At 52.0% G+C, this 27,705-nt stretch overlaps 1 protein-coding gene and 1 long non-coding RNA gene across 2 annotated transcripts in view; one reads left to right on the forward strand and one right to left on the reverse strand.

The window, feature by feature from the left end:
* LOC134994552 (uncharacterized) overlaps positions 1–22,332 on the reverse strand; it is a 66,435-nt gene extending 44,103 nt beyond the window's left edge. Inside the window, exon 1 of the long non-coding RNA XR_010197554.1 lies at positions 22,220–22,332. This is a non-coding gene — a long non-coding RNA (uncharacterized LOC134994552). The remainder of the gene's footprint in view (positions 1–22,219) is intronic.
* C2CD3 (C2 domain containing 3 centriole elongation regulator) overlaps positions 1–27,705 on the forward strand; it is a 165,777-nt gene that overhangs the window by 113,300 nt on the left and 24,772 nt on the right. The window contains exons 28-32 of the mRNA XM_063950988.1: positions 943–1,061; positions 1,226–1,360; positions 4,150–4,343; positions 4,587–5,580; positions 15,074–15,182. Of these exons, the coding sequence (XP_063807058.1) occupies positions 943–1,061; positions 1,226–1,360; positions 4,150–4,343; positions 4,587–5,580; positions 15,074–15,182 (1,551 nt within the window). The remainder of the gene's footprint in view (positions 1–942; positions 1,062–1,225; positions 1,361–4,149; positions 4,344–4,586; positions 5,581–15,073; positions 15,183–27,705) is intronic.

Below are 27,705 nucleotides of genomic sequence, written 5' to 3' on the forward strand. Positions count from 1 at the left end.
CCCCTGCTTTATTGCATGTATCCACAATAGTATGAGGCATGTATACATGCACCGTGGAGAGCTCATCCTGGCAGAGCCTTTTTCTGTTGTCTGTGTCATGCTGTGTATGTGTGTGTCGGCTTTGCGCATTCTGTTGTCTTTGTGCGTCAGACCCGCCTCTCCATTAGTGTCTGTGGGTGTGTCAGCCCCGCCACTCGTGGTGTCTGTGGGTGTGTCAGCCCCTCCTCTCTTGGTGTGTCTGTGGGGGGATCGGCCCCGCCTCTCCTGGTGTGTCTGTGGGGTTGTCGGCCCCGCCTCTCCTGGTGTGTCTGTGGGGTTGTCGGCCCCGCCTCTCCAGGTGTCTGTGGGGTTGTCGGCCCCGCCTCTCCTGGTGTGTCTGTGGTGGTGTCGGCCCCGCCTCTCCTGGTGTGTCTGTGGTTGTGTCGGCCCCGCCTCTCCTGGTGTGTCTGTGGTGGTGTCGGCCCCGCCTCTCCTGGTGTCTGTGGTGGTGTCGGCCCCGCCTCTCTCGGTGTGTCTGTGGTGGTGTCGGCCCCGCCTCTCCTGGTATCTGTGGGGTTGTCAGCCCTGCCTCTCCTGGTGTGTTTGTGGGTATTTTGGCTCCTCATCTCTTGGTGTGTCTGTGGGAGTGTCAGCTCCGCCTCTCCTGGTGTGTCTGTGGGGATGTCGGCCCCGCCTCTCTTGGTGTGTCTGTGGGGATGTCGGCCCCGCCTCTCCTGGTGTCTGTGGGGGTGCCGGCCCCGCCTCTCCTGGTGTGTCTGTGGGGGTGTCGGCCCCGCCTCTCCTGGTGTGTCTGTGGGGGCGTCGGCCCCGCCTCTCCTGGTGTCTGTGGGGGTGTCGGCCCCGCCTCTCCTGGTGTGTCTGTGGGGGTGTCCTCCTGAAATCTAGTATTCTTTCATAGTAGAATAGAGTAATATCTCCCCCTATATCTCCTCTTATTTCCAGGTCACCCCACGTACATCTTTCCTGTATCATCCCATCCCCCATTCCTGCGGCTCATTCACCAGCTATCCTGTTCCCCACACAGCTACCATGAGTGATGTCTACACTACACCCTGCGTCAGGTGAGCCAAGCGTATATTTTCCTGTTGTATGTGGCAGTGAACTGAACTAATCTTATTAAAAAAGTTCGATGTGTGTTACCTGCAATGAGCAGCTGCATTAATAATGAATTAGGGTTCAGCAGCACTTTGTTACATCTTCCATGTATGTCTTTGTACATTATCAGGAGTGATGAAGAACACTTGGAGAACATGCAACGGTTCCAAGAATCTGTACGGCAGGCAGAATGGCACACTCGGAGCGCAGAACACCTGGACGCTCTGTCACAATCCTCGCGCACTTCTCTCCTGTCTGCACTCAGGTAGCTAGATCCTGCCCGGTAGCGGCTGTGTCAGGGTGACTGTGCCTGGTAGCAGCTGTGTCAGGGTAACTGTGCCCGGTAGCGGCTGTGTCAGGGTAACTGTGCCTGGTAGCGGCTGTGTCAGGGTAACTGTGCCCGGTAGCGGCTGTGTCAGGGTGACTGTGCCCGGTAGCGGCTGTGTCAGGGTGACTGTGCCCGGTAGCGGCTGTGTCAGGGTGACTGCCCGGTAGCGGCTGTGTCAGGGTGACTGTGCCCGGTAGCGGCTGTGTCAGGGTGACTGTGCCCGGTAGCGGCTGTGTCAGGGTACCTGTGCCCGGTAGCGGCTGTGTCAGGGTGACTGTGCCCGGTAGCGGCTGTGTCAGGGTGACTGTGCCCGGTAGCGGCTGTGTCAGGGTGACTGTGCCCGGTAGCGGCTGTGTCAGGGTAACTGTGCCCGGTAGCGGCTGTGTCAGGGTGACTGTGCCCGGTAGCGGCTGTGTCAGGGTAACTGTGCCCGGTAGCGGCTGTGTCAGGGTGACTGTGCCCGGTAGCGGCTGTGTCAGGGTAACTGTGCCCGGTAGCGGCTGTGTCAGGGTGACTGTGCCCGGTAGCGGCTGTGTCAGGGTGACTGTGCCCGGTTGGGGCTGTGTCAGGATGACTGTGCCCGGTTGGGGCTGTGTCAGGGTAACTGTGCCCGGTAGCGGCTGTGTCAGGGTACCTGTGCCCGGTTGCGGCTATGTCAGGGTAGTTGTGCCTGGTAGTGTCCGTGTCAGTGCAACTGTGCCCGGTAATGGCTATGTCCATGTAACTTTCCCCAGTAGTAGCTGTGTCAGGGGGACTGTGCCCAGTAGTGGCTGTGTCATTGTAACTGGTAGCGGCTGTGTCAAGTTGCCTGTGCCCAGTAGTGGGTGTGTCATTGTAACTGGTAGCGGCTGTGTCAAGTTGCCTGTGCCCAGTAGTGGGTGTGTCGTTGTAACTGGTAGCGGCTGTGTCAAGTTGCCTGTGCCCAGTAGTGGGTGTGTCATTGTAACTGGTAGCGGCTGTGTCAAGTTGCCTGTGCCCAGTAGTGGGTGTGTCATTGTAACTGGTAGCGGCTGTGTCAAGTTGCCTGTGCCCAGTAGTGGGTGTGTCATTGTAACTGGTAGCGGCTGTGTCAAGTTGCCTGTGCCCAGTAGTGGGTGTGTCGTTGTAACTGGTAGCGGCTGTGTCAAGTTGCCTGTGCCCAGTAGTGGGTGTGTCATTGTAACTGGTAGCGGCTGTGTCAGGATGACTATGCATGGTAGCGTCTGTGTCCGGGTGACTGTGCCTGTGGCTATGCCCGGTAGCGGCTGTGTCAGGGTGACTGTGCCTGCGGCTGTGTCAGGACATGGTGACTGTGCCCGGTAGCGGCTGTGTCAGGACATGGTGACTGTGCCCGGTAGCGGCTGTGTCAGGGTGACTATGCATGGTAGCGTCTGTGTCCGGGTGACTGTGCCTGTGGCTATGCCCGGTAGCGGCTGTGTCAGGGTGACTGTGCCTGCGGCTGTGTCAGGACATGGTGACTGTGCCCGGTAGCGGCTGTGTCAGGACATGGTGACTGTGCCCGGTAGCGGCTGTGTCAGCGTAACTGTGCCTGGTAGCGGCTGTGTCAGGGTGACTGTGCCCGGTAGCGGCTGTGTCAGGGTGACTATGCATGGTAGCGTCTGTGTCCGGGTGACTGTGCCTGTGGCTATGCCCGGTAGCGGCTGTGTCAGGGTGACTGTGCCTGCGGCTGTGTCAGGACATGGTGACTGTGCCCGGTAGCGGCTGTGTCAGGACATGGTGACTGTGCCCGGTAGCGGCTGTGTCAGCGTAACTGTGCCTGGTAGCGGCTGTGTCAGGGTGACTGTGCCCGGTAGCGGCTGTGTCAGGGTGACTGTGCCCTGTAGCGGCTGTGTCAGGGTGACTGTGTCCGGTAGCGGCTGTGTCAGGGTGACTGTGCCCGGTAGCGGCTTTTGTCAGGGTGACTGTGCCCGATAGCGGCTGTGTCAGGGTGACTGTGCCCGATAGCGGCTGTGTCAGGGTGACTGTGCCCGGTAGCGGCTGTGTCAGGGTGACTGTGCCCGGTAGCGGCTGTGTCAGGGTGACTGTGCCCGGTAGCGGCTGTGTCAGGGTGACTGTGCCCGGTAGCGGCTTTGTCAGGGTACCTGTGCCCGGTAGCGGCTGTGTCAGGGTGACTGTGCCCGGTAGCGGCTGTGTCAGGGTGACTGTGCCCGGTAGCGGCTGTGTCAGGGTGACTGTGCCCGGTAGCGGCTGTGTCAGGGTGACTGTGTCCGGTAGCGGCTGTGTCAGGGTGACTGTGCCCGGTAGCGGCTGTGTCAGGGTGACTGTGCCCGGTAGCGGCTGTGTCAGGGTGACTGTGCCCGGTAGCGGCTGTGTCAGGGTACCTGTGCCCGGTAGCGGCTGTGTCAGGGTACCTGTGCCCGGTAGCGGCTGTGTCAGGGTACCTGTGCCCGGTAGCGGCTGTGTCAGGGTACCTGTGCCCGGTAGCGGCTGTGTCAGGTTACCTGTGCCCGGTAGCGGCTGTGTCAGGTTACCTGTGCCCGGTAGCGGCTGTGTCAGGGTACCTGTGCCCGGTAGCGGCTGTGTCAGGGTACCTGTGCCCGGTAGCGGCTGTGTCAGGGTACCTGTGCCCGGTAGCGGCTGTGTCAGGGTACCTGTGCCCGGTAGCGGCTGTGTCAGGTTACCTGTGCCCGGTAGCGGCTGTGTCAGTGTAACGGTGGCACCGCTCTTAGTCACATAGGTTTGGCCGCAGTCCGTTGCAGGAGAATAATGTAATGCTGTTCCTGTAGGAAGAATATAAGTGAACTGGATGATATTCAGAGGTATTTCCACCAGAAGCTGTACAGGAGTCTGAGTAACACTGAGCCGCCCGGAGCAGCTGCTGTGGAGCCTCCGACATCTCATCCTGAAGAGGACGCTGATGCTCATTTACTGCTGAGGAAATCAAATCTATTGGTTTCTCAAGTCAGCAGCCTCATTACCGGTGAGCTCCTGTACCTATCCGTATACAAGCACTGATATATTATGTATTATTGCCGTCATAAGCCCACTATAGAATAAAAAGTTATTCCAATATATACTGTAGAGTCTAAGATGGTTGTAGATGGGTTATTACTCGTTACTAAATTTGTAGACCAATAAAAATAAAAAATAAATCACTTTCATCAGCCATCTTAATATGCAAATAGAAACCATTCATTATTGACCAGTGGTTTCTTTCTCCCAGGTCTTCAGGAAAGTCCTATATTTAGAGAATCTCCTCCCAGCACCTCTGATGTTACCAGCGGCGCTCAGAATCTGGATACAGGAAGGATGGAGATCTCCATCGTCCAGCAGGAGGACCAGGGGCGGCTTATACATCACCAGGAGCTGTCAGACGATGAGCGCGAGGGTCACCGTGCATATACTCCCCCGTTCTCAGCGGCTGGATCGCCATCCCATAAAGAGGACCACATGGATGACTTGCCAGAACCCTCTGGTAGGGAAGGCAGTCCAATCGTAGAGTATGATTATGAAGAACAAGACCTTCACAGCAGCAGCGATGAGGAGTATGAGGAGAATCTAATCGAGCCAAGGACTCTTAATGAGTTCACCACTATGACTGATAGAACCAGCCCCTGGTCCAGTATGTTATCCGACATGGAGCCGGGTTTCATAGAACATAGTCCGTGGACGGATGAGGGAACAACGGGAGATGTCCTGACTGGTGGAAATTGTACAGAGAGACTTGATGTGATCTCCTCTGTCCATGACTGTGACCAGCCCAACACGCCCAGCTCCACCAGATCTTGTCAGAATGCGGAAGAGGAGCCCAGGATTGTCCCCTATATCCAGAAGGATGATTTAGGATTACAAGAGACCGAAACCTATCGGGGTCCACAATCTGCCATGGCACAAAGCATTTCCCCGGCATTCTCTGATGACTCGGATAACGGTGGGACAGATGAACTGAGGGGGGAGTCAGAGGTACCAAGAGACATCCAGGCGGTGTCTGCAGAGACTATTAGCAGCCGTGAGCCTGACGCGTTTCATGTACTTGATATGGATTACGATGGAAAAGTTGTTCCATCCGGAAACCGGGAGACAGAAGGCTGTAAGTCTGGATATCAGTCATCGTCACACTGTGATTCCACGCAGCCCAACACCAGCCCTTCATTGGAGAGCTCAGGGGAGCAGCGAGAGACGGGGGACAGTACCGATGAGCAGAGCGTTCCTCTACTGTATCCTTCCTTTTACCTGCTAGCTGATGTCATTGTCTGCAATAAGCAATTACTGCTCCCAACCTATTATGTCAAGAAGATCCTTTAAGACATTCTCATATTGTGTTATGTTGGCTCCGTTTTGGAAGAGAGGCTGTAAACTTCATTGAACATATCCTATGAGGTTCTACAGCTATGGGGTATATTCAATAACTGTCGGAAGCTGCCGTCTTGTCGGAAAGACGGCAGCTTCCGACAGTTTTAGATCGGAAGGGTATTCCGATCTATTCATTACGTCAGAATGCTTCAGCCGCTGATCAGCGTGCATTGTCGGAAGCAGGGCCAAACCCGACAGGTTTTAGCCCCGTTTCCAACAATCTCAATCCGACTTTAAAAAAAAGTCGGATTGAGATGAGGAAGATGAGAGCAGGAGAAGGGGGGGGGGGGAGCAGCGGAGAGAGCAGGAACCCAGCGGCAGCGTCCACCCGGCTCCAATAGCGAGGTCCCGGCCGTAGCAGGAGGATAAGGCACCGCTGACGGCAGCGTCCACCCGGCTCTAGCAAGCGAGGTCCCGCTTGCTGGAGTCGGGCAGACGCAGCCGTGAACCTCCAGTTACGCTGCTGCTCACCCAGTCTCCTCCTCTCTTCCGCTCCGTCTCCTCCGCTGCTCCCCCCACCGCCGCAGACATCTCCCCCCTCCCCCCCTGGTGCCGCAGACGTCTTCCCAGGGCAGCTGCTCGCCCCGCTGCCGCTGTCAGCGCACCCGGCAGCCGCTGACGGCAGGGCAGGACACCGGGAACGGGCAAGTCTAACAGTCGGATTTGGCCGCTCATTGAATAGGGGTTGTCGGGTCCATTCCGACAACTGTATGTCGGAATGGACCCGACTCTTATTGAATATACCCCTAACAGTCAGTACTTGAACACAGATGTTTAAATCAAAAACACTGAGGTACTAATTACTCCAACTGTGCTTAAGTATAGCTATTCTTAAAACCTGGACTGTTGGTGTGCCTGAGGATCGTGGTTCTATAGCCTCAGGAAGTTCAGATAATGCCTTGTTATGTCAGTAGGTGGCGCTGTCGCCTTAATGCTGGCTGCTGATGGCAAAGGTCGGATAAACCGACCTAAAACTGCACTCAGTCACTAAATGTGACTCCTCTGCTCTCCCCCCTTCCCAGAGGCTGCCGCATGCAGCTGTATTTCCCAGGGGAACTGGAAACGGGAGAAAGCACCACCACGCGGATTGCAACTTGTGTTTGGCTGCATTGATCTGCCCCAAGGGATCCATGGAATTTTAGCAATTAGGTGGTAATGCAGCTTGTATCCGACCTTATACTATAAATAAGTAAGGAAAATAATTCTGAATACAGTATCACCACAGCTGACGGCCCGTGGATAATCTATTCGTCACCCGTAAATGTAAAGGTGCATACACACTGAGCGATGTTCACGGGGCTGAACCACATTCCACAGTAGGAGACTGCGGAAAGTGGTTCACTCGGCTTGTAAAACTGTCCGGGCGGCGGCAAGCGATGATACGGGAGCGCACATCAGAACTAGAAGGTTTTGAGCTCAAAATCGCCCAGCCTATAGAGGCCTTTTGTATATAGGACCTTTTTGTCTGGTCCATGAAGAAATAAAATCCAAATGGGATATTATACTTACGTTATTATTATCATCATCATTTATATTATTTTCTCTGACGTCCTAGTGGATGCTGGGAACTCCGAAAGGACCATGGGGAATAGCGGCTCCGCAGGAGACTGGGGCACAACTAAAGAAAGCTTTTAGGTCACCTGGTGTGCACTGGCTCCTCCCACTATGACCCTCCTCCAAGCCTCAGTTAGATTTTGTGCCCGGCCGAGGTTGGATGCACACTAGGGGCTCTCCTGAGCTTCTAGAAAGAAAGTATATAATTAGGTTTTTTATTTTACAGTGAGACCTGCTGGCAACAGACTCACTGCAGCGAGGGACTAAGGGGAGAAGAAGCGAACTCGCCTGCTTGCAGCCGGATTGGGCTTCTTAAGCTACTGGACACCATTAGCTCCAGAGGGATCGACCGCATGGAACTGGCCTTGGTGTTCGGTCCCGGAGCCGCGCCGCCGTCCCCCTTACAGAGCCAGAAGCAAGAAGAGGTCCGGAAAATCGGCGGCAGAAGACATCAGTCTTCACCAAGGTAGCGCACAGCACTGCAGCTGTGCACCATTGCTCCTCATGCACACTTCACACTCCGGTCACTGAGGGTGCAGGGCGCTAGGGGGGGGGGCGCCCTGAGCAGCAATAAAAAGACCTTGGCTGGCATATATATCACAATATATAGCCCCAGAGGCTATATATGTGATAAATACCCCTGCCAGAATCCATAAAAATGCGGGAGAAAAGTCCGCGAAAAAGGGGCGGAGCTATCTCTCTCAGCACACTGGCGCCATTTTCTCTTCACAGTGCAACTGGAAGACAGCTCCCCAGGCTCTCCCCTGTAGTTTTCAGGCTCAAAGGGTTAAAAAGAGAGGGGGGGCACTAAATTTAGGCGCAATATTGTATATACAAGCAGCTATTGGGAAAAATTCACTCAATATAGTGTTAATCCCTAAATTATATAGCGCTCTGGTGTGTGCTGGCATACTCTCTCTCTGTCTCCCCAAAGGGCTGTGTGGGGTCCTGTCCTCAGTCAGAGCATTCCCTGTGTGTGTGCGGTGTGTCGGTACGGCTGTGTCGACACGTTTGATGAGGAGGCTTATGTGATGGCAGAGCAGATGCCGATAAATGGGATGTCGCCCCCTGTTGGGCCGACACCAGAGTGGATGGATAGGTGGAAGGTATAAACCGACAGTGTCAACTCCTTACATAAAAGGCTGGATGACGCAACAGCTATGGGACAGCCGGCTTCTCAGCCCGCGCCTGCCCAGGCGTCTCAAAGGCCATCAGGGGCTCAAAAACGCCCGCTCCCTCAGATGGCAGACACAGATGTCGACACGGAGTCTGACTCTAGTGTCGACGAGGTTGAGACATATACACAATCCACTAGGAACATCCGTTACATGATCCCGGCAATAAAAAATGTGTTACACATTTCTGACATTAACCCAAGTACCACTAAAAAAGGGTTTTATGTTTGGGGAGAAAAAGCAGGCAGTGTTTTGTTCCCCCATCAAATGAGTGAATGAAGTGTGAAAAAGCGTGGGTTCCCCCGATAAGAAACTGGTAATTTCTAAAAAGTTACTGATGGCGTACCCTTTCCTGCCAGAGGATAAGTTACGCTGGGAGATATCCCCTAGGGTGGATAAGGCGCTCACACGTTTGTCAAAAAAGGTGGCACTGCCGTCTTAGGATACGGCCACTTTGAAGGTACCTGCTGATAAAAAGCAGGAGGCTATCCTGAAGTCTGTATTTACACACTCAGGTACTAGACTGAGACCTGCAGATAGTGCTGCTGCAGCGTGGTCTGTAACCCTGTCAAACAGGGATACTATTTTGCGAACATAAGACGTCGTCTTATATATGAGGGATGCACAGAGGGATATTTTGCCGGCTGGCATCCAGAATTAATGCAATGTCCATTCTGTCAGGAGGGTATTAGAGACCCGACACTGGACAGGTGATGCTGACTTTAAAAGGCACATAGAGCCTTATAAGGGTGAGGAATTGTTTGGGGATGGTCTCTGGGACCTCGTATCCACAGCAACAGCTGGGAAGAAAAAAATTTTACCTCAGGTTTCCTCACAGCCTAAGAAAGCACTGTATTATCAGGTACAGTCCTTTCGGCTTCAGAAATGCAAGCGTGTAAAACGAGGGAAGAGGGAAAAAGCTGCACCAGTCAGCCAGTTCCCAGAATCAAAATTCTTCCCCCGCTTCCTCTGAGTCCACCGCATGACGGGGGGGCTCCACAGGCGTAGCCAGGTACGGTGGGGGGCCTCCTCAAAAATTTCAGCGATCAGTGGGCTCGCTCACAGGTGGATCCCTAGATCCTTCAAGTAGTATTTCAGGGGTACAAGCTGGAATTCGAGGCGTCTCCCCCCCGCCGTTTCCTCAAATCTGCCTTGCCGACAACTCCCTCAGGCAGGGAGACTGTGCTAGAGGCAATTCACAAGCTGTATTCCCAGCAGGTGATAGTCAAGGTGCCCCTACTTCAACAAGGACGGGGTTACTATTCCACACTGTTTGTGGTACCGAAACCGGACGGTTCGGTGAGACCCATTTTATATTTGAAATCCTTGAACACATACATAAAAAAATTCAAGTTCAAGATGGAATCGCTCAGGGCGATTATTGCAAGCCTGGAGGAGGGGGATTACATGGTATCCCTGGACATCAAGGAGGCTTACCTACATGTCCCCATTTACCATCCTCACCAGGAGTACCTCAGATTTGTGGTACAGGATTGCCATTACCAATTCCAAACACTGCCGTTTGGACTGTCCACGGCACCGAGGGTCTTTACCAAGGTAATGGCAGAAATGATTATACTCCTTCGAGAAAGGAAGTTTTAATTATCCCGTACTTGGACGATCTCCTTATAAAGGCGAGGTCCAAGGAGCAGTTGTTGGTCGGAGTAGCACTATCTCGGGAAGTGCTACAACAGCACGGATGGATTCTATACATTCCAAAGTCACAGCTGGTTCCTACCACACGCCTACTGTTCCTGGGGATGGTTCTGGACACAGAACAGAAAAAAAAGTGTTTCTCCCGCAGGAGAAAGCCAAGGAGCTGTCATCTTTAGTCAGAGACCTCCTGAAACCAAAACAGGTATCGGTGCATCACTGCACACGAGTCCTGGGAAAAATGGTAGCTTCTTACGAAGCAAAATTCCATTCGGCAGGTTCCATGCAAGTACCTTTCAGTGGGACCTCTTGGACAAGTGGTCGGGATCGCATCTTCAGATGCATCGGCTGATAACCCTGTCTCCAAGGACCAGGGTATCTCTACTGTGGTGGCTGCAGAGTGCTCCTCTTCAAGAGGGCCGCAGATTCGGCATACAGGACTGGGTCCTGGTAACCACGGATGCCAGCCTTCGAGGCTGGGGGGCAGTCACACAGGGAAGGAATTTCCAAGGACTTTGGTCAAGTCGGGAGTCGTCCCTACACATAAATATTCTGGAACTGAGGGCCATTTACAATGCCCTAAGTCTGGCAAGGCCTCTGCTTCAAAACCAGCCGGTACTGATCCAATCAGACAACATCACGGCAGTCGCCCATGTAAACCGACAGGGCGGCACAAGAAGCAGGATGGCGATGGCAGAAGCCACAAGGATTCTCCGATGGGCGAAAAATCACGTCTTAGCACTGTCAGCAGTGTTCATTCCGGGAGTGGACAACTGGGAAGCAGACTTCCTCAGCGGACACGACCTACACCCGGGAGAGTGGGGACTTCATCCAGAAGTCTTCCAACTGTTGGTAAACCGTTGGGAAAGGCCACAGGTGGACATGATGGCGTCCCGCCTAAACAAAAAACTAGGGAGATATTGCGCCAGGTCAAGGGACCCTCAGGCGATAGCTGTGGACGCTCTAGTGACACCGTGGGTGTATCAGTCAGTTTGTGTTCCCTCCTCTGCCTCTCATACCAAGGGTACTGAGAATAATAAGAAAACGAGGAGTAAGAACAATACTCGTGGTTCCGGATTGGCCAAGACGAGCGTGGTACCCGGAACTTCAAGAGATGATCTCAGAGGACCCATGGCCTCTGCCGCTCGGACAGGACCTGCTGCAGCAGGGGCTCTGTCTGTTCCAAGACTTACCGCGGCTGCGTTTGACGGCATGGCGGTTGAACGCCGGATCCTGAAGGAAAAGGGCATTCCGGAGGAAGTCATTCCTACGCTGATTAAAGCCAGGAAAGATGTAACTGCAAAGCATTATCACCGCATATGGCTGATGTATGTTGCTTGGTGTGAGGCCAAAAAGGCCCCAACAGAGGAATTTCAACTGGGTCGATTTTTGCATTTCCTACAAGCAGGAGTGACTATGGGCCTGAAATTAGGCTCCATTAAGGTACAGATCTCGGCTCTGTCGATTTTCTTCCAGAAAGAACTAGCTTCACTACCTGACGTTCAGACGTTTGTTAAGGGAGTGCTGCATATTCAGCCCCCTTTTGTGCCTCCAGTGGCACCTTGGGATCTCAACGTGGTGTTGAGTTTCTTAAAATCACATTGGTTTGAGCCACTTAAAACCGTGGATCTAAAATATCTCACGTGGAAAGTGGTCATGTTATTGGCCTTGGCTTCAGCCAGGCGTGTGTCAGAATTGGCGGCTTTGTCATGTAAAAGCCCTTATCTGATTTTCTATATGGATAGGGCAGAATTGAGGACTCGTCCCCAGTTTCTCCCTAGGGTGGTATCAGCTTTTCACTTGAACCAGCCTATTGTGGTGCCTGCGGCTACTAGGGACTTGGAGGATTCCAAGTTGCTGGACGTAGTCAGGGCCTTGAAAATTTATGTTTCCAGGACGGCTAGAGTCAGGAAAACTGACTCGCTATTTATCCTGTATGCACCCAACAAGCTGGGTGCTCCTGCTTCTAAGCAGACTATTGCTCGCTGGATTTGTAGCACAATTCAGCTGGCGCATTCTGCGGCTGGACTGCCGCATCCTAAATCAGTAAAAGCCCATTCCATAAGGAAGGTGGGCTCATCTTGGGCGGCTGCCCGAGGGGTCTCGGCTTTACAACTTTGCCGAGCTGCTACTTGGTCAGGGGCAAACACGTTTGCAAAATTCTACAAATTTGATACCCTGGCTGAGGAGGACCTTGAGTTCTCTCATTCGGTGCTGCAGAGTCATCCGCACTCTCCCGCCCGTTTGGGAGCTTTGGTATAATCCCCATGGTCCTTTCGGAGTTCCCAGCATCCACTAGGACGTCAGAGAAAATAAGATTTTACTCACCGGTAAATCTATTTCTCGTAGTCCGTAGTGGATGCTGGGCGCCCGTCCCAAGTGCGGATTGTCTGCAATACTTGTACATAGTTATTGTTAACTAAAGGGTTATTGTTGAGCCATCTGTTGAGAGGCTCAGTTGTTTTCATACTGTAAAACTGGGTATTGTATCACGAGTTATACGGTGTGATTGGTGTGGCTGGTAAGAGTCTTACCCGGGATTCAAAATCCTTCCTTATTATGTCAGCTCGTCCGGGCACAGTGTCCTAACTGAGGCTTGGAGGAGGGTCATAGTGGGAGGAGCCAGTGCACACCAGGTGACCTAAAAGCTTTCTTTAGTTGTGCCCCAGTCTCCTGCGGAGCCGCTATTCCACATGGTCCTTTCGGAGTTCCCAGCATCCACTACGGACTACGAGAAATAGATTTACCGGTGAGTAAAATCTTATTATTACATTTTATTTATAATGCGCCACAAGTGTTTCGCAGCGCCGTACATACGGCAGACAGAACAATACAGGGTATACAGAACTTAACATTACAGAAAACTGAAACGGAGAACAGGAAAGAATTAGCAGCACAGTCCTCAGTACACACTACAGCCGAGATGTCAGGCAGCACAGGAGTAGTCATACTACTGGGGGCATGCGTATGAACGCTTATGAGAGAGAGGAGATGCAGGTATAGACAGTCACTGAGTAGGAGAGAGCTGTGATTGAAGTGCAAGAGAAGAGAGCTGTGAGAACAGAACGGAAGAGGGCCCTGCTCCAAGGAGCTAACAATCTAGGGGAGGGGGGAGACGGGTGACATGAGGCACAAGCAAGCGGAAGGCGGCCTGATGGCAGGAAGTAAGCGAGGCAGAGATGGCCAAGGCACGAGGATGGGAGAGCGGCCTCAAGACTGGGTTATGCGGAAGGGTGGCTTTGATGAACAGGTGAGGTTTTAGTGCCCGTTTGAAGCCTTGGAAGGTCGGGAAGAGTCTAATAGGGCGAGGGAGCTCGTTCCAGTGAAGGGGGGCAGTGCAGGCAAAATCTTGGATTCACGCATGGGATGCAGTGACCAGGGTAGAGGAGAGGCGAGGGTCATTGGCTGACCGGAGAGGGCAGGAGGGAGAATGTAGGGAGATGAGGTTGGAGGTGTAGGGAGCAGTGGAGTTAGAGAGGGCCTTGTATGTGAGGGGGAGGTGCTTGAAGGGGACTCTGTAGGGGAACGGGAGCCGAGGGAGATAAGTCTAGTTGTGGAGTTGAGAACAGATCGGAGTGGAGCGAGATGGGAGAGTGGGAGGCCAGTGAGGAGAATGTTGCAATAGTCGAGCCGTGAGATGACCAGTGAGTGGATAATAAGTTTAGTCGCACTCTGGGAGAGAAACGGTCTGATGCGAGGGATGTTGCTGGAACCGACAGTATTGAGCCAGAGATTGGATGCGGGGAGTGGAGACTGGATGGGGGAAAGATGATGAGTGTCATTTTGTCCATGTTGAACTTCAGGAAGCGCTCAGACATCCAGGAGAAGATAGCAGAGAGACAGCTTGATACCCGAGAGAGGACAGAGGGGGGCAGGTATAGTTGGGTATCATCAGCATAAAGGTGTTGAAGGCCGAAGGATCTTATGATCGCACCCAAGGAAGATCTGTACAGGTAGAAGAGAAGGGGGTCAAGGACAGAACTCTGGGGGACACCAACGGGGAGTATGAGGTGGAGCCAGAGGCAGACACCGAGAAGGAGCTGGTTAGCGAGGTAAGAGGTGAACCAGGCAAGGACATGCTAGAGAGACCAATGGACTGGAGTGTGCGGAGGCGGAAAGGATGATCCACAGTGTTGAAGGCAGCAGAGAGAAGTAACCCCTGGATTTGGTCAAAAGCAGGTCATTGGTGGCTTTGACAAGGGCAGTTTCAGTGGAGTGGAGTGGGCGAAAGCCAGATTGAAGAGGATCAAGGATGGAGTGGTCAGAGAGGTAGCTGGTGAGACGGCTGTACATCAGCGGCTCAAGTGGTTTTGAGGCATATGGGAGAGAGATGGGGCAGTAGCTAGCAAGTGAGGAAAGGTCAAGGTTGGGTTTTTTTTAAGAATAGGTGAGACAAGAGCATGTTTGGTGAAGGAAAGATGCCAGAAGAGAGTGATAGGTTGAAGAGGTGAACAAGGTGGGAGCAGGCAGTGGGGGAGAAGGAGGGGAAGAGGATAAGATGGGGGAGTGGACTTCCTTGTCTGTGGTGGGGCAGAAGGAGCACAAGGTAGGATGGAGAGTTTGGTGGGGACACGGGGCTGCCGAGGGAAGACTGGAAGAGATTTCATGTCGGTTTGCCTCAATTTTTTAAGGAGAAGGAGGAAAAGTCAGTGGCAGTGAGAGGGGGGCGAAGTAGAGTGTTGAAAATATCAAAGAGGTGGTGGGGATTGGAGGACTGACAAGAGATGAGTGATTGGAAAAAGTGTTGCTTGGTGAGGGAGAGTGCAGAGCTGTAGGAGGAGAAAATACACTTGAAATGGAGGAAGTCCGCCATAGAGCGAGATTTCCTCCAGAGGCGCATAAGATGAATGAGAAAATATGTCCCTTTATTATTGCATTTTGTGGAATTGGCGGTATGTGTAAGTGACAGCACATGGGTCACAGAGTATAATCTTTCATCTGCAGCCTGTTACTTTCCCTAACTCCACCTGTCCAGGTGTGACCCCATCCTGCTCCCAAACTTCTTCCTCCCGCCGCAACACCTAGAGGCTTCCATGAGGGCCCTGAGTCTCACGCCAGCCCTCCCATCATCCACGGCTCGGACGGTACGTGTAATCCGCTACACTGTTGCTGGTATTTATTTCTGTGTAGCATATGAGGTGTAGTCTTTCTACATTATGTGTGTATACTTTTATTTTCTGCACAAAAGCCTGTTGTTATGGTCTCTTCACTATGTTATAACTGTTTAGCTCAGAGGTGTCAGATGTGATTTCATCCACCTAGCATCTATTCACCATACGTCACGAGGTGCCCGTTGCAGCTGAGACGCTCCGGGAGATATAGCAACTCACGGTGTACCAGAGACGCTGGGCTGCGACGTTAACCGCACAGGAGTTAGCTGTAGGTGACACAAGAGAGCGGAAAAGCTGTGGCCGCTGCATCAGAGCCCTCCTTACACAGATTCAGACTCCGTTGAGCACAGATGTGCAAATGTCGCACATCAAATTGATCAGTGCAGCTTAGCAATGCAGTTTTGTCGCTCCCAGTTGTGTTGGTTTTTATGCGGATAAGATGCACAGCATGTGTATCTGGCAGCACTGCTGTGGGCATATAATGTGTATCTGGCAGCACTGCTGGGGGCATATAATGTGTATCTGGCAGCACTGTGGGGACATATAATGTGTATCTGGCAGCACTGCTGGGGGCATATAATGTGTATCTGGTAGCACTGCTGGGGGCATATAATGTGTATCTGGCAGCACTGTGGGGGCATATAATGTGTATCTGGCAGCACTGTGGGGGCATATAATGTGTATCTGGTAGCACTGTGGGGGCATATAATGTGTATCTGGCAGCACTGTGGGGGCATATAATGTGTATCTGGCAGCACTGCTGGGGGCATATAATGTGTATCTGGCAGCACTGCTGGGGGCATATAATGTGTATCTGGCAGCACTGTGGGGCATATAATGTGTATCTGGCAGCACTGCTGGGTGCATATAATGTGTATCTGGCAGCACTGCTATAGAGCAATGTGCATATTCGCTGCTGGACTGAAATATCTTGTTCCAGCAATTGCTCACACCTGCTAGTAGCAGCAATGCATGTGAGAACCACTAGAGGGAGCTGTGTGATGATTAATCTGTGGTTGGGAAGAGACGGGCAGTTGTCTGAAATCGCTGGAATTCTGCAGAAAATGCAATCACACGGCGCGTGTACTAGAATATACTAAAATTAGACGTCCGGATATTGATTGTACAATAGATTTATTATTTCCCTGGGTCTTCAGCAGGGCAGAGGAAAAGTAAAATATGTAACTTATTTGGAAGTATTTTTCTATAGACCGGTCTCTCCTAATAGGCCCAGAAGCGCAGTAACCGTTGAGACGCGCAGTCTTGGAAATGTCTGTATTGAAAAGAAGATAGGTTAATTAAGAGATGGAAAAGCACATGAGGGAAGAGGGCCCTGCTCGTGAGAGCTTACACAGTGTCACTGCCGTGGTGCGCCCATGCTAGCATATACATCAAATCCGATACATTCATACAGTTTAGTCACTCCGGGTAATACATTCCATGGGTTATATATTCCAGGAAAAGTTTTGTTCTTTGTTGTGGGGGCTTTGTCGTTTTTTCTTCCCTGTATCAGTGATGTCCTCTTTCCTGAGTGTGACAAGGACCCCGTCAGTTCCCACCCTCCCCTGCCCGGCAGGTGCTCCTGTGGGTCAGTGTCCGGGCTGTGCCTGCAGGTGCCCCCTCTGCCCCGGAATGCGGTAAACAGACGTTACTTTCCAGGAGCTGGCATGGGAAGCATGCAGCGTGTGAGGAGCAATGACAGTGAACCCCGCAGGTCAGGGACAGACGTCTCGGGAAGGTGGCTCCGGCTGCCTCGTGTCATAAACATGTTTTCCTCTTCACCATTTGTTGGTGAGAACCAGTTTTACATAGAGACAAACAATAGAGCTGGAATAACAGCTGATTTTTCCTTTTCGCTGTTAAAGCAGTTTAACACTTTCATCAGTGCATGCAGACTGAAGCTGTGTATGCTGTACTGCAATGATCTAGGTTCAGTATGGTGTAATCCACATCAAACAATGACCGCCCACCTCCTTACAGACTTCACAAGTGCCGAGTAATATAGGCCAACCTGGAACGCTTTGTGATCCAGTTATTGCCACATTTACTTAGCTTTTCTATGAGCGCCTGTTTCAGGGTACCAGCTGCGTGTATCTGTTCACAATGCCGTCCTGCGGTGATATCGCAGCTGTGTATGCGGGGATTGTGGTAGCATCCGGTACCAGCAATACTCTCCATCTCTCATGCCCTGTGACACAGCCCTCAGCATCCCCACTGCCCCCACACTCCTTCTCTCCATCCCCACACTCCTTCTCTCCATCCCCACACTCCTTCTCTCCATCCCCACACTCCTTCTCTCCATCCCCACACTCCTTCTCTCCATCCCCACACTCCTTCTCTCCATCCCCACACTCCTTCTCTCCATCCCCACACTCCTTCTCTCCATCCCCACTGCCCCCACACTCCTTCTCTCCATCCCCACTGCCCCCACACTCCTACTCTCCATCCCCACTGCCCCCACACTCCTACTCTCCATCCCCACTGCCCCCACACTCCTACTCTCCATCCCCACTGCCCCCACACTCCTACTCTCCATCCCCACTGCCCCCACACTCCTACTCTCCATCCCCACTGCCCCCACACTCCTACTCTCCATCCCCACTGCCCCCACACTCCTACTCTCCATCCCCACTGCCCCCACACTCCTACTCTCCATCCCCACTGCCCCCACACTCCTACTCTCCATCCCCACTGCCCCCACACTCCTACTCTCCATCCCCACTGCCCCCACACTCCTACTCTCCATCCCCACTGCCCCCACACTCCTACTCTCCATCCCCACTGCCCCCACACTCCTACTCTCCATCCCCACTGCCCCCACACTCCTACTCTCCATCCCCACTGCCCCCACACTCCTACTCTCCATCCCCACTGCCCCCACACTCCTACTCTCCATCCCCACTGCCCCCACACTCCTACTCTCCATCCCCACTGCCCCCACACTCCTACTCTCCATCCCCACTGCCCCCACACTCCTACTCTCCATCCCCACTGCCCCCACACTCCTACTCTCCATCCCCACTGCCCCCACACTCCATCCCCACTGCCCCCACACTCCTACTCTCCATCCCCACTGCCCCCACACTCCTACTCTCCATCCCCACTGCCCCCACACTCCTACTCTCCATCCCCACTGCCCCCACACTCCTACTCTCCATCCCCACTGCCCCCACACTCCTACTCTCCATCCCCACTGCCCCCACACTCCTACTCTCCATCCCCACTGCCCCCACACTCCTCCTACTCTCCATCCCCACTGCCCCCACACTCCTCCTACTCTCCATCCCCACTGCCCCCACACTCCTCCTACTCTCCATCCCCACTGCCCCCACACTCCTTCTTCTCTCCATCCCCACTGCCCCCACACTCCTTCTTCTCTCCATCCCCACTGCCCCCACACTCCTTCTTCTCTCCATCCCCACTGCCCCCACACTCCTTCTTCTCTCCATCCCCACTGCCCCCACACTCCTTCTTCTCTCCATCCCCACTGCCCCCACACTCCTTCTTCTCTCCATCCCCACTGCCCCCACACTCCTTCTTCTCTCCATCCCCACTGCCCCCACACTCCTTCTTCTCTCCATCCCCACTGCCCCCACACTCCTTCTTCTCTCCATCCCCACTGCCCCCACACTCCTTCTTCTCTCCATCCCCACTGCCCCCACACTCCTTCTTCTCTCCATCCCCACTGCCCCCACACTCCTTCTTCTCTCCATCCCCACTGCCCCCACACTCCTTCTTCTCTCCATCCCCACTGCCCCCACACTCCTTCTTCTCTCCATCCCCACTGCCCCCACACTCCTTCTTCTCTCCATCCCCACTGCCCCCACACTCCTTCTTCTCTCCATCCCCACTGCCCCCACACTCCTTCTTCTCTCCATCCCCACTGCCCCCACACTCCTTCTTCTCTCCATCCCCACTGCCCCCACACTCCTTCTTCTCTCCATCCCCACTGCCCCCACACTCCTTCTTCTCTCCATCCCCACTGCCCCCACACTCCTTCTTCTCTCCATCCCCACTGCCCCCACACTCCTTCTTCTCTCCATCCCCACTGCCCCCACACTCCTTCTTCTCTCCATCCCCACTGCCCCCACACTCCTTCTTCTCTCCATCCCCACTGCCCCCACACTCCTTCTTCTCTCCATCCCCACTGCCCCCACACTCCTTCTTCTCTCCATCCCCACTGCCCCCACACTCCTTCTTCTCTCCATCCCCACTGCCCCCACACTCCTTCTTCTCTCCATCCCCACTGCCCCCACACTCCTTCTTCTCTCCATCCCCACTGCCCCCACACTCCTTCTTCTCTCCATCCCCACTGCCCCCACACTCCTTCTTCTCTCCATCCCCACTGCCCCCACACTCCTTCTTCTCTCCATCCCCACTGCCCCCACACTCCTTCTTCTCTCCATCCCCACTGCCCCCACACTCCTTCTTCTCTCCATCCCCACTGCCCCCACACTCCTTCTTCTCTCCATCCCCACTGCCCCCACACTCCTTCTTCTCTCCATCCCCACTGCCCCCACACTCCTTCTTCTCTCCATCCCCACTGCCCCCACACTCCTTCTTCTCTCCATCCCCACTGCCCCCACACTCCTTCTGTCCGTCTTCACGTTATCATTTTCTATATCCTCGTTACCCTCGGCTGTGGGGGATAGAAATGTCTGTATATAATAGGTAATATCCCCTTTTGATGGGATCGGTACTGTCTCTATACTGTCCAGTAACCTATATATACTCATTGTCCTGCACTATGAGAGATACTGGTAGTATTCCCTATGTGATGGGATCAGTCCTATATTTACTGTCCTGTATACTATATATCCTCCTTGTCCTGCGCTGTGGGGGATGTAAGTGTATGTATGTATCAGCTAATATACCCTATGTGAGGGGATTGGATCAGTCCTGTCTCTATAGTGTCCTGTGTCTTATATATCCTCATTGTCCTGCGCTGTGGGAGATACAGGTGATATACCCTATGTGAGGGGATTGGATCAGTCCTTTCTCTATAGTGTCCTGTGTCTTATATATCCTCGTTGCCCTGCGCTGTGGGAGATACAGGTGATACACCCTATGTGAGGGGTTTGGCATGGTCTCTATAGTGTCCTGTACCCTACATATCCTCGTTGTCCTGCGCTCTGGGTGATGTATGTAATATACCCTATGTGAGGGGTTTGGCACCGTCTCTGTCGTGTCCTGTATCCTATATATCATCATTGTCCTGCGCTGTGGCAGATACAGGTTATATACCCTATGTGATAGCCTCAGCATGGTCTCTATAGTGTCCTGTATCCTATATATCCTCATTGTCCTGCGCTGTGGCAGATACAGGTAATATACCCTATGTGATAGCCTCAGCATGGTCTCTATAGTGCCCGGTACCCTATATATCATTGTCCTGCGCTGTGGGAGATACAGGTAATATACCCTATGTGAGGGGTTTGGCACGGCCTCTATAGTGTCCGGTACCCTATATATCCTCATTGCCCTGCGCTGTGGCAAATACAGGTAATATACCCTATGTGAGGGGTTTGGCACGGCCTCTATAGTGTCCTGTACCCTATATATCCTCATTGCCCTGCGCTGTGGCAAATACAGGTAATATACCCTATATGTGAGGGGTTTGGCATGGTCTCTATAGTGTCCTGTACCCTATATATCCTCATTGTCCTGTGCTGTGGGAGATACATGTAATATACCCTATGTGATGGTCTCAGATGGTCTCTATAGTGCCCGGTACCCTATTTATCCTCATAGCCCTGCGCTGTGGCAGATACAGGTAATATAACCTATGAAAGGGGTTTGGGACGGTCTCTATAGTGTCCGGTACCCTATATATCCTCGTTGTCCTGCGCTATGGTAATATACCCTATGTGATGGTCTCAGCATGGTCTCTATAGTTTCCGGTACCCTATATATCCTCATTGTCCTGCGCTATGGTAATATACCCTATGTGATGGTCTCAGCATGGTCTCTATAGTGTCCGGTACCCTATATATCCTCGTTGTCCTGCGCTGTGGGAGATACAGGTAATATACCCTATGAAAGGGGTTTGGGACGGTCTCTATAGTGTCCGGTACCCTATATATCCTCGTTGTCCTGCTCTATGGTAATATACCCTATGTGATGGTCTCAGCGCGGTCTCTATATTGTCATGTAATCTCTGTGAGCGGAACGTTTTATGGCGTTGGCGTGTCCTGCTCGCCTGGTACTTCCCAGTTACTGTCTGGAACGGTGTACAAAGGTCAGGCAGTGATAATCAGGATCCGGCTCAGTCTGGTTGACTGTGCAGAATCCGCCGCTGCTGATATTAGCAGCTAAATTGGTGTTGTGCGAGCAGCCTTGGGATCTGATATTACTCAACGGCAGCTGCGGCTACTGTACCGTGCCCATTAACCCCGTCATCGCCAGGTTACTCTCGCATAACCTTCTCCTTGTGTCTGCTGGCCCAGAGTTGTCGGATAAAGCTCTGCTGAGCAGGACTGTCCCCTTCTAGGCGTACAGCTGTGCAGGGTGTTGGAACTTTTATAACGTTTTAAAGGTGTGTAAAATAATGTGCAGAGATAGATAGATATGGGAGGGGTGATTCCTAGCTCACATCTAAACTGCAGTGTAAGTATAAAGCTGCCCAGTGTGCTACATGCAGGAGCTGCCGGTATTTACCCTGCATACAAACATGTAAATGTAATAGCCCCCCTTGTATTGCACCGTGGTTGTCCTGGAGCACTGTCACTTGCTATATGTGCTCGGCCCATGCACATATGTTGCATTATCATTTCCATGTGCAGATTTCCCTGTGTAATTCAGCTTTATGCCATGTTAGGTAGGTGGGTTACGGCCAAGGTAAGTGCTTCTGGTCTTCCTCCAGCTACTGTTTGGGAGTCCCACTGCCCAACACTAGGGCAGATCCACCTTATGCCACCTGCAAAGGTACTGGCCAGCCCCTGGAAATGGTCTTAGTGACCCCCTAATTCATGAGCATGATGTTGGCTATTCCATCGCAGGGAAAACCTTACCAGGTCAGCCATCCAGTCTGGAGGAGCCGGCTCATATATACGGAGCACGCTGCGAGTCTCGGGAGTAGCTCAGTGGGTAAGAGCACTGACTTTGTATGGCAGTGACATTAGGGGACTCTCTAGATACCCCCTTCCCTGTGTCTCAGGACTACAACTTGTGATGCTGCAAATATATGGTCTAAAAATGTCTGCGTACCAGGCGGAGATAGAGCTATATATATTACACTGGTGTAAACAGCAGGTGACCTTAATGGCTGCCGTCTTCTCTTGTCAACAGAGCTCGCAGGAGCAAACGTGGATTAGAGTGCACAGAGGGAATGTGTGTGTGCTGTAGTGCACAGAGGGAAATGTATGTGTGTGCTGTAGTGCACAGAGGGAATATGTATACATGTGCTGTAGTGCACAGAGGGAATATGTATGTGTGTGCTGTAGTGCACAGAGGGAATATGTATACATGTGCTGTAGTGCACAGAGGGAATATGTATGTGTGTGCTGTAGTGCACAGAGGGAATGTGTGTGCTGTAGTGCACAGAGGGAATGTGTGTGTGCTGTAGTGCACAGAGGGAATATGTATGTGCGTGTTGTAGTGCACAGAAGGAATGTGCGTGTGCTGTAGTGCACAGAGGGAAATGTATGTGTGTGCTGTAGTGCACAGAGGGAATATGTATGTGTGTGCTGTAGTGCACAGAGGGAATATGTATGTGTATGCTGTAGTGCACAGAGGGAATGTGTGTGTGCTGTAGTGCACAGAGGGAGTATGTGTGTGCTGTAGTGCGCAGAGGGAATATGTATGTGTGCTGTAGTGCGCAGAGGGAATATGTATGTGTGTGTTGTAGTGCGCAGAGGGAATATGTATGTGTGTGCTGTAGTGCACAGAGGGAATATGTATGCGTGTGTGTGCTGTAGTGCACAGAGGGAATATATATGTGTGTGCTGTAGTGCACAGAGGGAATGTGTGTGCTGTAGTGCACAGAGGGAATGTGTATGTGTGTGCTGTAGTGCACAGAGGGAATATGTATGTGTGTGCTGTAGTGCACAGAGGGAATGTGTGTGCTGTAGTGCACAGAGGGAATGTGTGTGTGCTGTAGTGCACAGAGGGAATATGTATGTGCGTGCTGTAGTGCACAGAAGGAATGTGTGTGTGCTGTAGTGCACAGAGGGAAATGTATGTGTGTGCTGTAGTGCACAGAGGGAATATGTATGTGTGTGCTGTAGTGCACAGAGGGAATATGTATGTGTGTGCTGTAGTGCACAGAGGGAATATGTATGTGTGTGCTGTAGTGCAGAGGGAATGTCTGTGTGCTGTAGTGCACAGAGGGAGTATGTGTGTGCTGTAGTGCGCAGAGGGAATATGTATGTGTGTGCTGTAGTGCGCAGAGGGAATATGTATGTGTGTGTTGTAGTGCGCAGAGGGAATATGTATGTGTGTGCTGTAGTGCACAGAGGGAATATGTATGTGTGTGTGTGCTGTAGTGCACAGAGGGAATATATATGTGTGTGCTGTAGTGCACAGAGGGAATATGTATGTGTGTGCTGTAGTGCACAGAGGGAATATGTATGTGTGTGCTGTAGTGCACAGAGGGAATATGTATACATGTGCTGTAGTGCACAGAGGGAATATGTATGTGTGTGCTGTAGTGCACAGAGGGAATGTGTGTGCTGTAGTGCACAGAGGGAATGTGTGTGTGCTGTAGTGCACAGAGGGAATATGTATGTGCGTGTTGTAGTGCACAGAAGGAATGTGCGTGTGCTGTAGTGCACAGAGGGAAATGTATGTGTGTGCTGTAGTGCACAGAGGGAATATGTATGTGTGTGCTGTAGTGCACAGAGGGAATATGTATGTGTATGCTGTAGTGCACAGAGGGAATGTGTGTGTGCTGTAGTGCACAGAGGGAGTATGTGTGTGCTGTAGTGCGCAGAGGGAATATGTATGTGTGCTGTAGTGCGCAGAGGGAATATGTATGTGTGTGTTGTAGTGCGCAGAGGGAATATGTATGTGTGTGCTGTAGTGCACAGAGGGAATATGTATGCGTGTGTGTGCTGTAGTGCACAGAGGGAATATGTATGTGTGTGCTGTAGTGCACAGAGGGAATGTGTGTGCTGTAGTGCACAGAGGGAATGTGTATGTGTGTGCTGTAGTGCACAGAGGGAATATGTATGTGTGTGCTGTAGTGCACAGAGGGAATGTGTGTGCTGTAGTGCACAGAGGGAATGTGTGTGTGCTGTAGTGCACAGAGGGAATATGTATGTGCGTGCTGTAGTGCACAGAAGGAATGTGTGTGTGCTGTAGTGCACAGAGGGAAATGTATGTGTGTGCTGTAGTGCACAGAGGGAATATGTATGTGTGTGCTGTAGTGCACAGAGGGAATATGTATGTGTGTGCTGTAGTGCACAGAGGGAATATGTATGTGTGTGCTGTAGTGCAGAGGGAATGTCTGTGTGCTGTAGTGCACAGAGGGAGTATGTGTGTGCTGTAGTGCGCAGAGGGAATATGTATGTGTGTGCTGTAGTGCGCAGAGGGAATATGTATGTGTGTGTTGTAGTGCGCAGAGGGAATATGTATGTGTGTGCTGTAGTGCACAGAGGGAATATGTATGTGTGTGTGTGCTGTAGTGCACAGAGGGAATATATATGTGTGTGCTGTAGTGCACAGAGGGAATATGTATGTGTGTGCTGTAGTGCACAGAGGGAATGTGTATGTGTGTGCTGTAGTGCACAGAGGGAATATATATGTGTGTGCTGTAGTGCACAGAGGGAATATGTATGTGTGTGCTGTACACAGGGAATAACATCGGGGTGTAGAGTTGGATCTTGATCCGAGGCACCAACAGGCTAAAGCTTTGACTGTTCCCAGGATGCACTGCACCGCCTCCTCTATAACCCCGCCTCCAGGCACTGGAGCTCAGTTTGTAAGTTGGTGCCTGCAGTGCAGGCAGCTAACAGGTGGGGCTGCGCTAGGCAGCCCTAATAAGAGCTTTTTAAGAAGAAAGAAGACTTCAAGGGCCGCAGCACAGGCACTAGATGCTGTGTATGTCATGCTGACATTCTGTGCTGCGGCTCCATCACCTCCCCCAGTGGCGCTGTACACTCCCGCGCCCAGTTTGCCGGGTACTTGCAGTGGAGGCGCTCCGGTTCCCATAAGGCACACATCACCACTGCTGCTCTCCTGGATTGCGTGGCCGTACTTCAGGGAGGAGGTAAGAGGGTCCCCCAGATGGGAACCGCAGAAATCCCGAACCGGTCGCGGCCCCAGGAGATGTACCGCACCGCTCGCGCAAACACTGTGGCCGCGCAGGGACCCCACTATATCCACCAGAGCAAGGAGCACAGGTCGTATTTACTAAAATCCATTTGTTATAGGCTCCATAGTACCCAGTGGTGAAGTCCAGCAGAGGGGATAAGGCGCTGACCTGTCGCCCCACCCCCAGCTCCAGGCGCCATTTACAGCAGGTGTTCCCGCCCTGGAGCTGCATCTCTCTCTCTCTCCCTCACTCCATGTCAGCGTTTGGGCGCCATTACACACAGCTGCGCTGATCCTGGGACTGCAGGGCACTGTCTCCTCTGTAAAGCCGCCTGTCTCATCAGTGCTGTGCATTTACAGGACACTTAAGTATTCTACATGTCGTTTAGACAGTGTTAGTTAAGCACAAGTGTACTGCTGAATATTTAGTACAGGTATTATGTGATATACATCCAGTGGTTACTGTGCATTTATATCTGTATACATACATATCTCTATGTAGTATTACTAGCCCAGTGCAGTCTTGTTTATATGTAATAATTTCTGCATTGTACATGTGACTGTGTGTGCCTGTAGCTGCTGTGTGGATTCTATTCTGTGTATCGCACATATTGCTATCACTATATTCTGTATCCTAGGGAACTAAGTGCATCATGGTCTCATATACCATATAGTGTTTAACAGGATATACTGTTTTGCATTTTTCACTGTGTGTTTCAGTCACCTCATACCACTTAAATCCTCTTTTTGTTCTCTGCATTTGTGGTCACACATCTTAGGGATTTTTTGTCAGGTATTGTGTTTGTCTGGCTATATTGTACTGTTACGCCCTAAGGCTACATTCCCAGTAATGTCTGCTGCACAGGGCGTGAAATCCGCAGACGCTCCAGCATCATGCAGTGCTGGCTCCACAGATTCACCTGAGAAAAGATTTCAGCTGAGGGATCAGGTAGTGGGTGCTCTGCACCTTCCAGTCAGCCCGTAGCACCTGTGGCAAAGCAGGATCCACCTTGTGCCACACTTTCAAATATGCTAACTACGCTTGTAACACGTCTTACGCCCCCTGTGGGACCTCCTGTGCCATTGCAGCCACATATTGTCCCTGTAGTTAATCCACCATGGGCGGATACTCTGTCAAACCAGTTACAGCAATTAAATCAGTCCTTAGTCAAATAAAAACCTGTCTCTCACCCTGCTGGGACCAAAGGGTCATCTAAGCGGGCCATTTCTTCCTCACAATCCACTAATATTTTGGATGATTCTTCCGATGATGATGGGGATTATACTGATCCGTCTGACACTGATACAGTTGTTTCTGATGAGGAATCTACAACTCAAGTTGATGTTCCTGAACTAGTGGAGGCTATCAAGCTGATTCTCCAGATTGATGATGATATTGAACCTCCTGCTACGTCTAAGAAACCTGATAAGTTTAAACGTCAGAAGGTTGCTAAAGTAGTTTAACCTTATTCTGACCTCTTAATTGACATACGTCAGGATGTTGGCTCGCTATCCTATCCCTGCGGAGCTGAGTAACAAGTGGGAAACTCCACCGCCGGTGGACTGTCATGTTGCCCGTCTAGTGGTGCCTTCTACTCTGCCTGTCACCACTGTCGCCTCACTGAAGGAACCGAGGATAAGCGTGTGGAGGGATGCCTGAAGCCTATTTACTCCCTCACTGGCGCTGTACATAGACCCACTATGGCAGCCTCCTGGGCTGTGAGAGGTATTGAAGCATAGGTTCAGGCAATGGAGTATGAGCTACAGTACCTCTGAATTTTTCTGACACTGCCTGACAATATCTGTCGTATATTACCACAGCCTCTCACTATATTCAGGAGGCGGCTTCTGATGCAGGTGTAATGACGGTCAAGGCTTCTACTGCATCCATACTGGCTCGCCGGATTTTGTGGTTACGGTCCTGGAAAGTGGACCTGGACTCCAAAAAGACCTTGGAGGTGCTTCCTTTTAAGGGGGACATACTATTTGGGAAGGATCTGAACAAGATTGTTACTGACTTGGCAACATTCAAGACTTCATTTCTCCCAAGTACTAATCCTTCTGCTCCGAAGGCTAAGAGTACCACTTTTCGTTCCTTTCGACCTCCAGGTAAAGCAAAGGGTCAGGCGTATCCGAGACGACAAGCTCGTACTTCCAAAACCACGAAGCCCAAGTCTAAGCAATCTTGGACAGCCCGTCAGCCTGCTTCCAAACAGGACAAGCCTGCGGCATGATGGGGTGGGCC

Source organism: Pseudophryne corroboree, chromosome 2, assembly GCF_028390025.1.
Source record: "Pseudophryne corroboree isolate aPseCor3 chromosome 2, aPseCor3.hap2, whole genome shotgun sequence".
NCBI lineage: Eukaryota > Metazoa > Chordata > Amphibia > Anura > Myobatrachidae > Pseudophryne > Pseudophryne corroboree.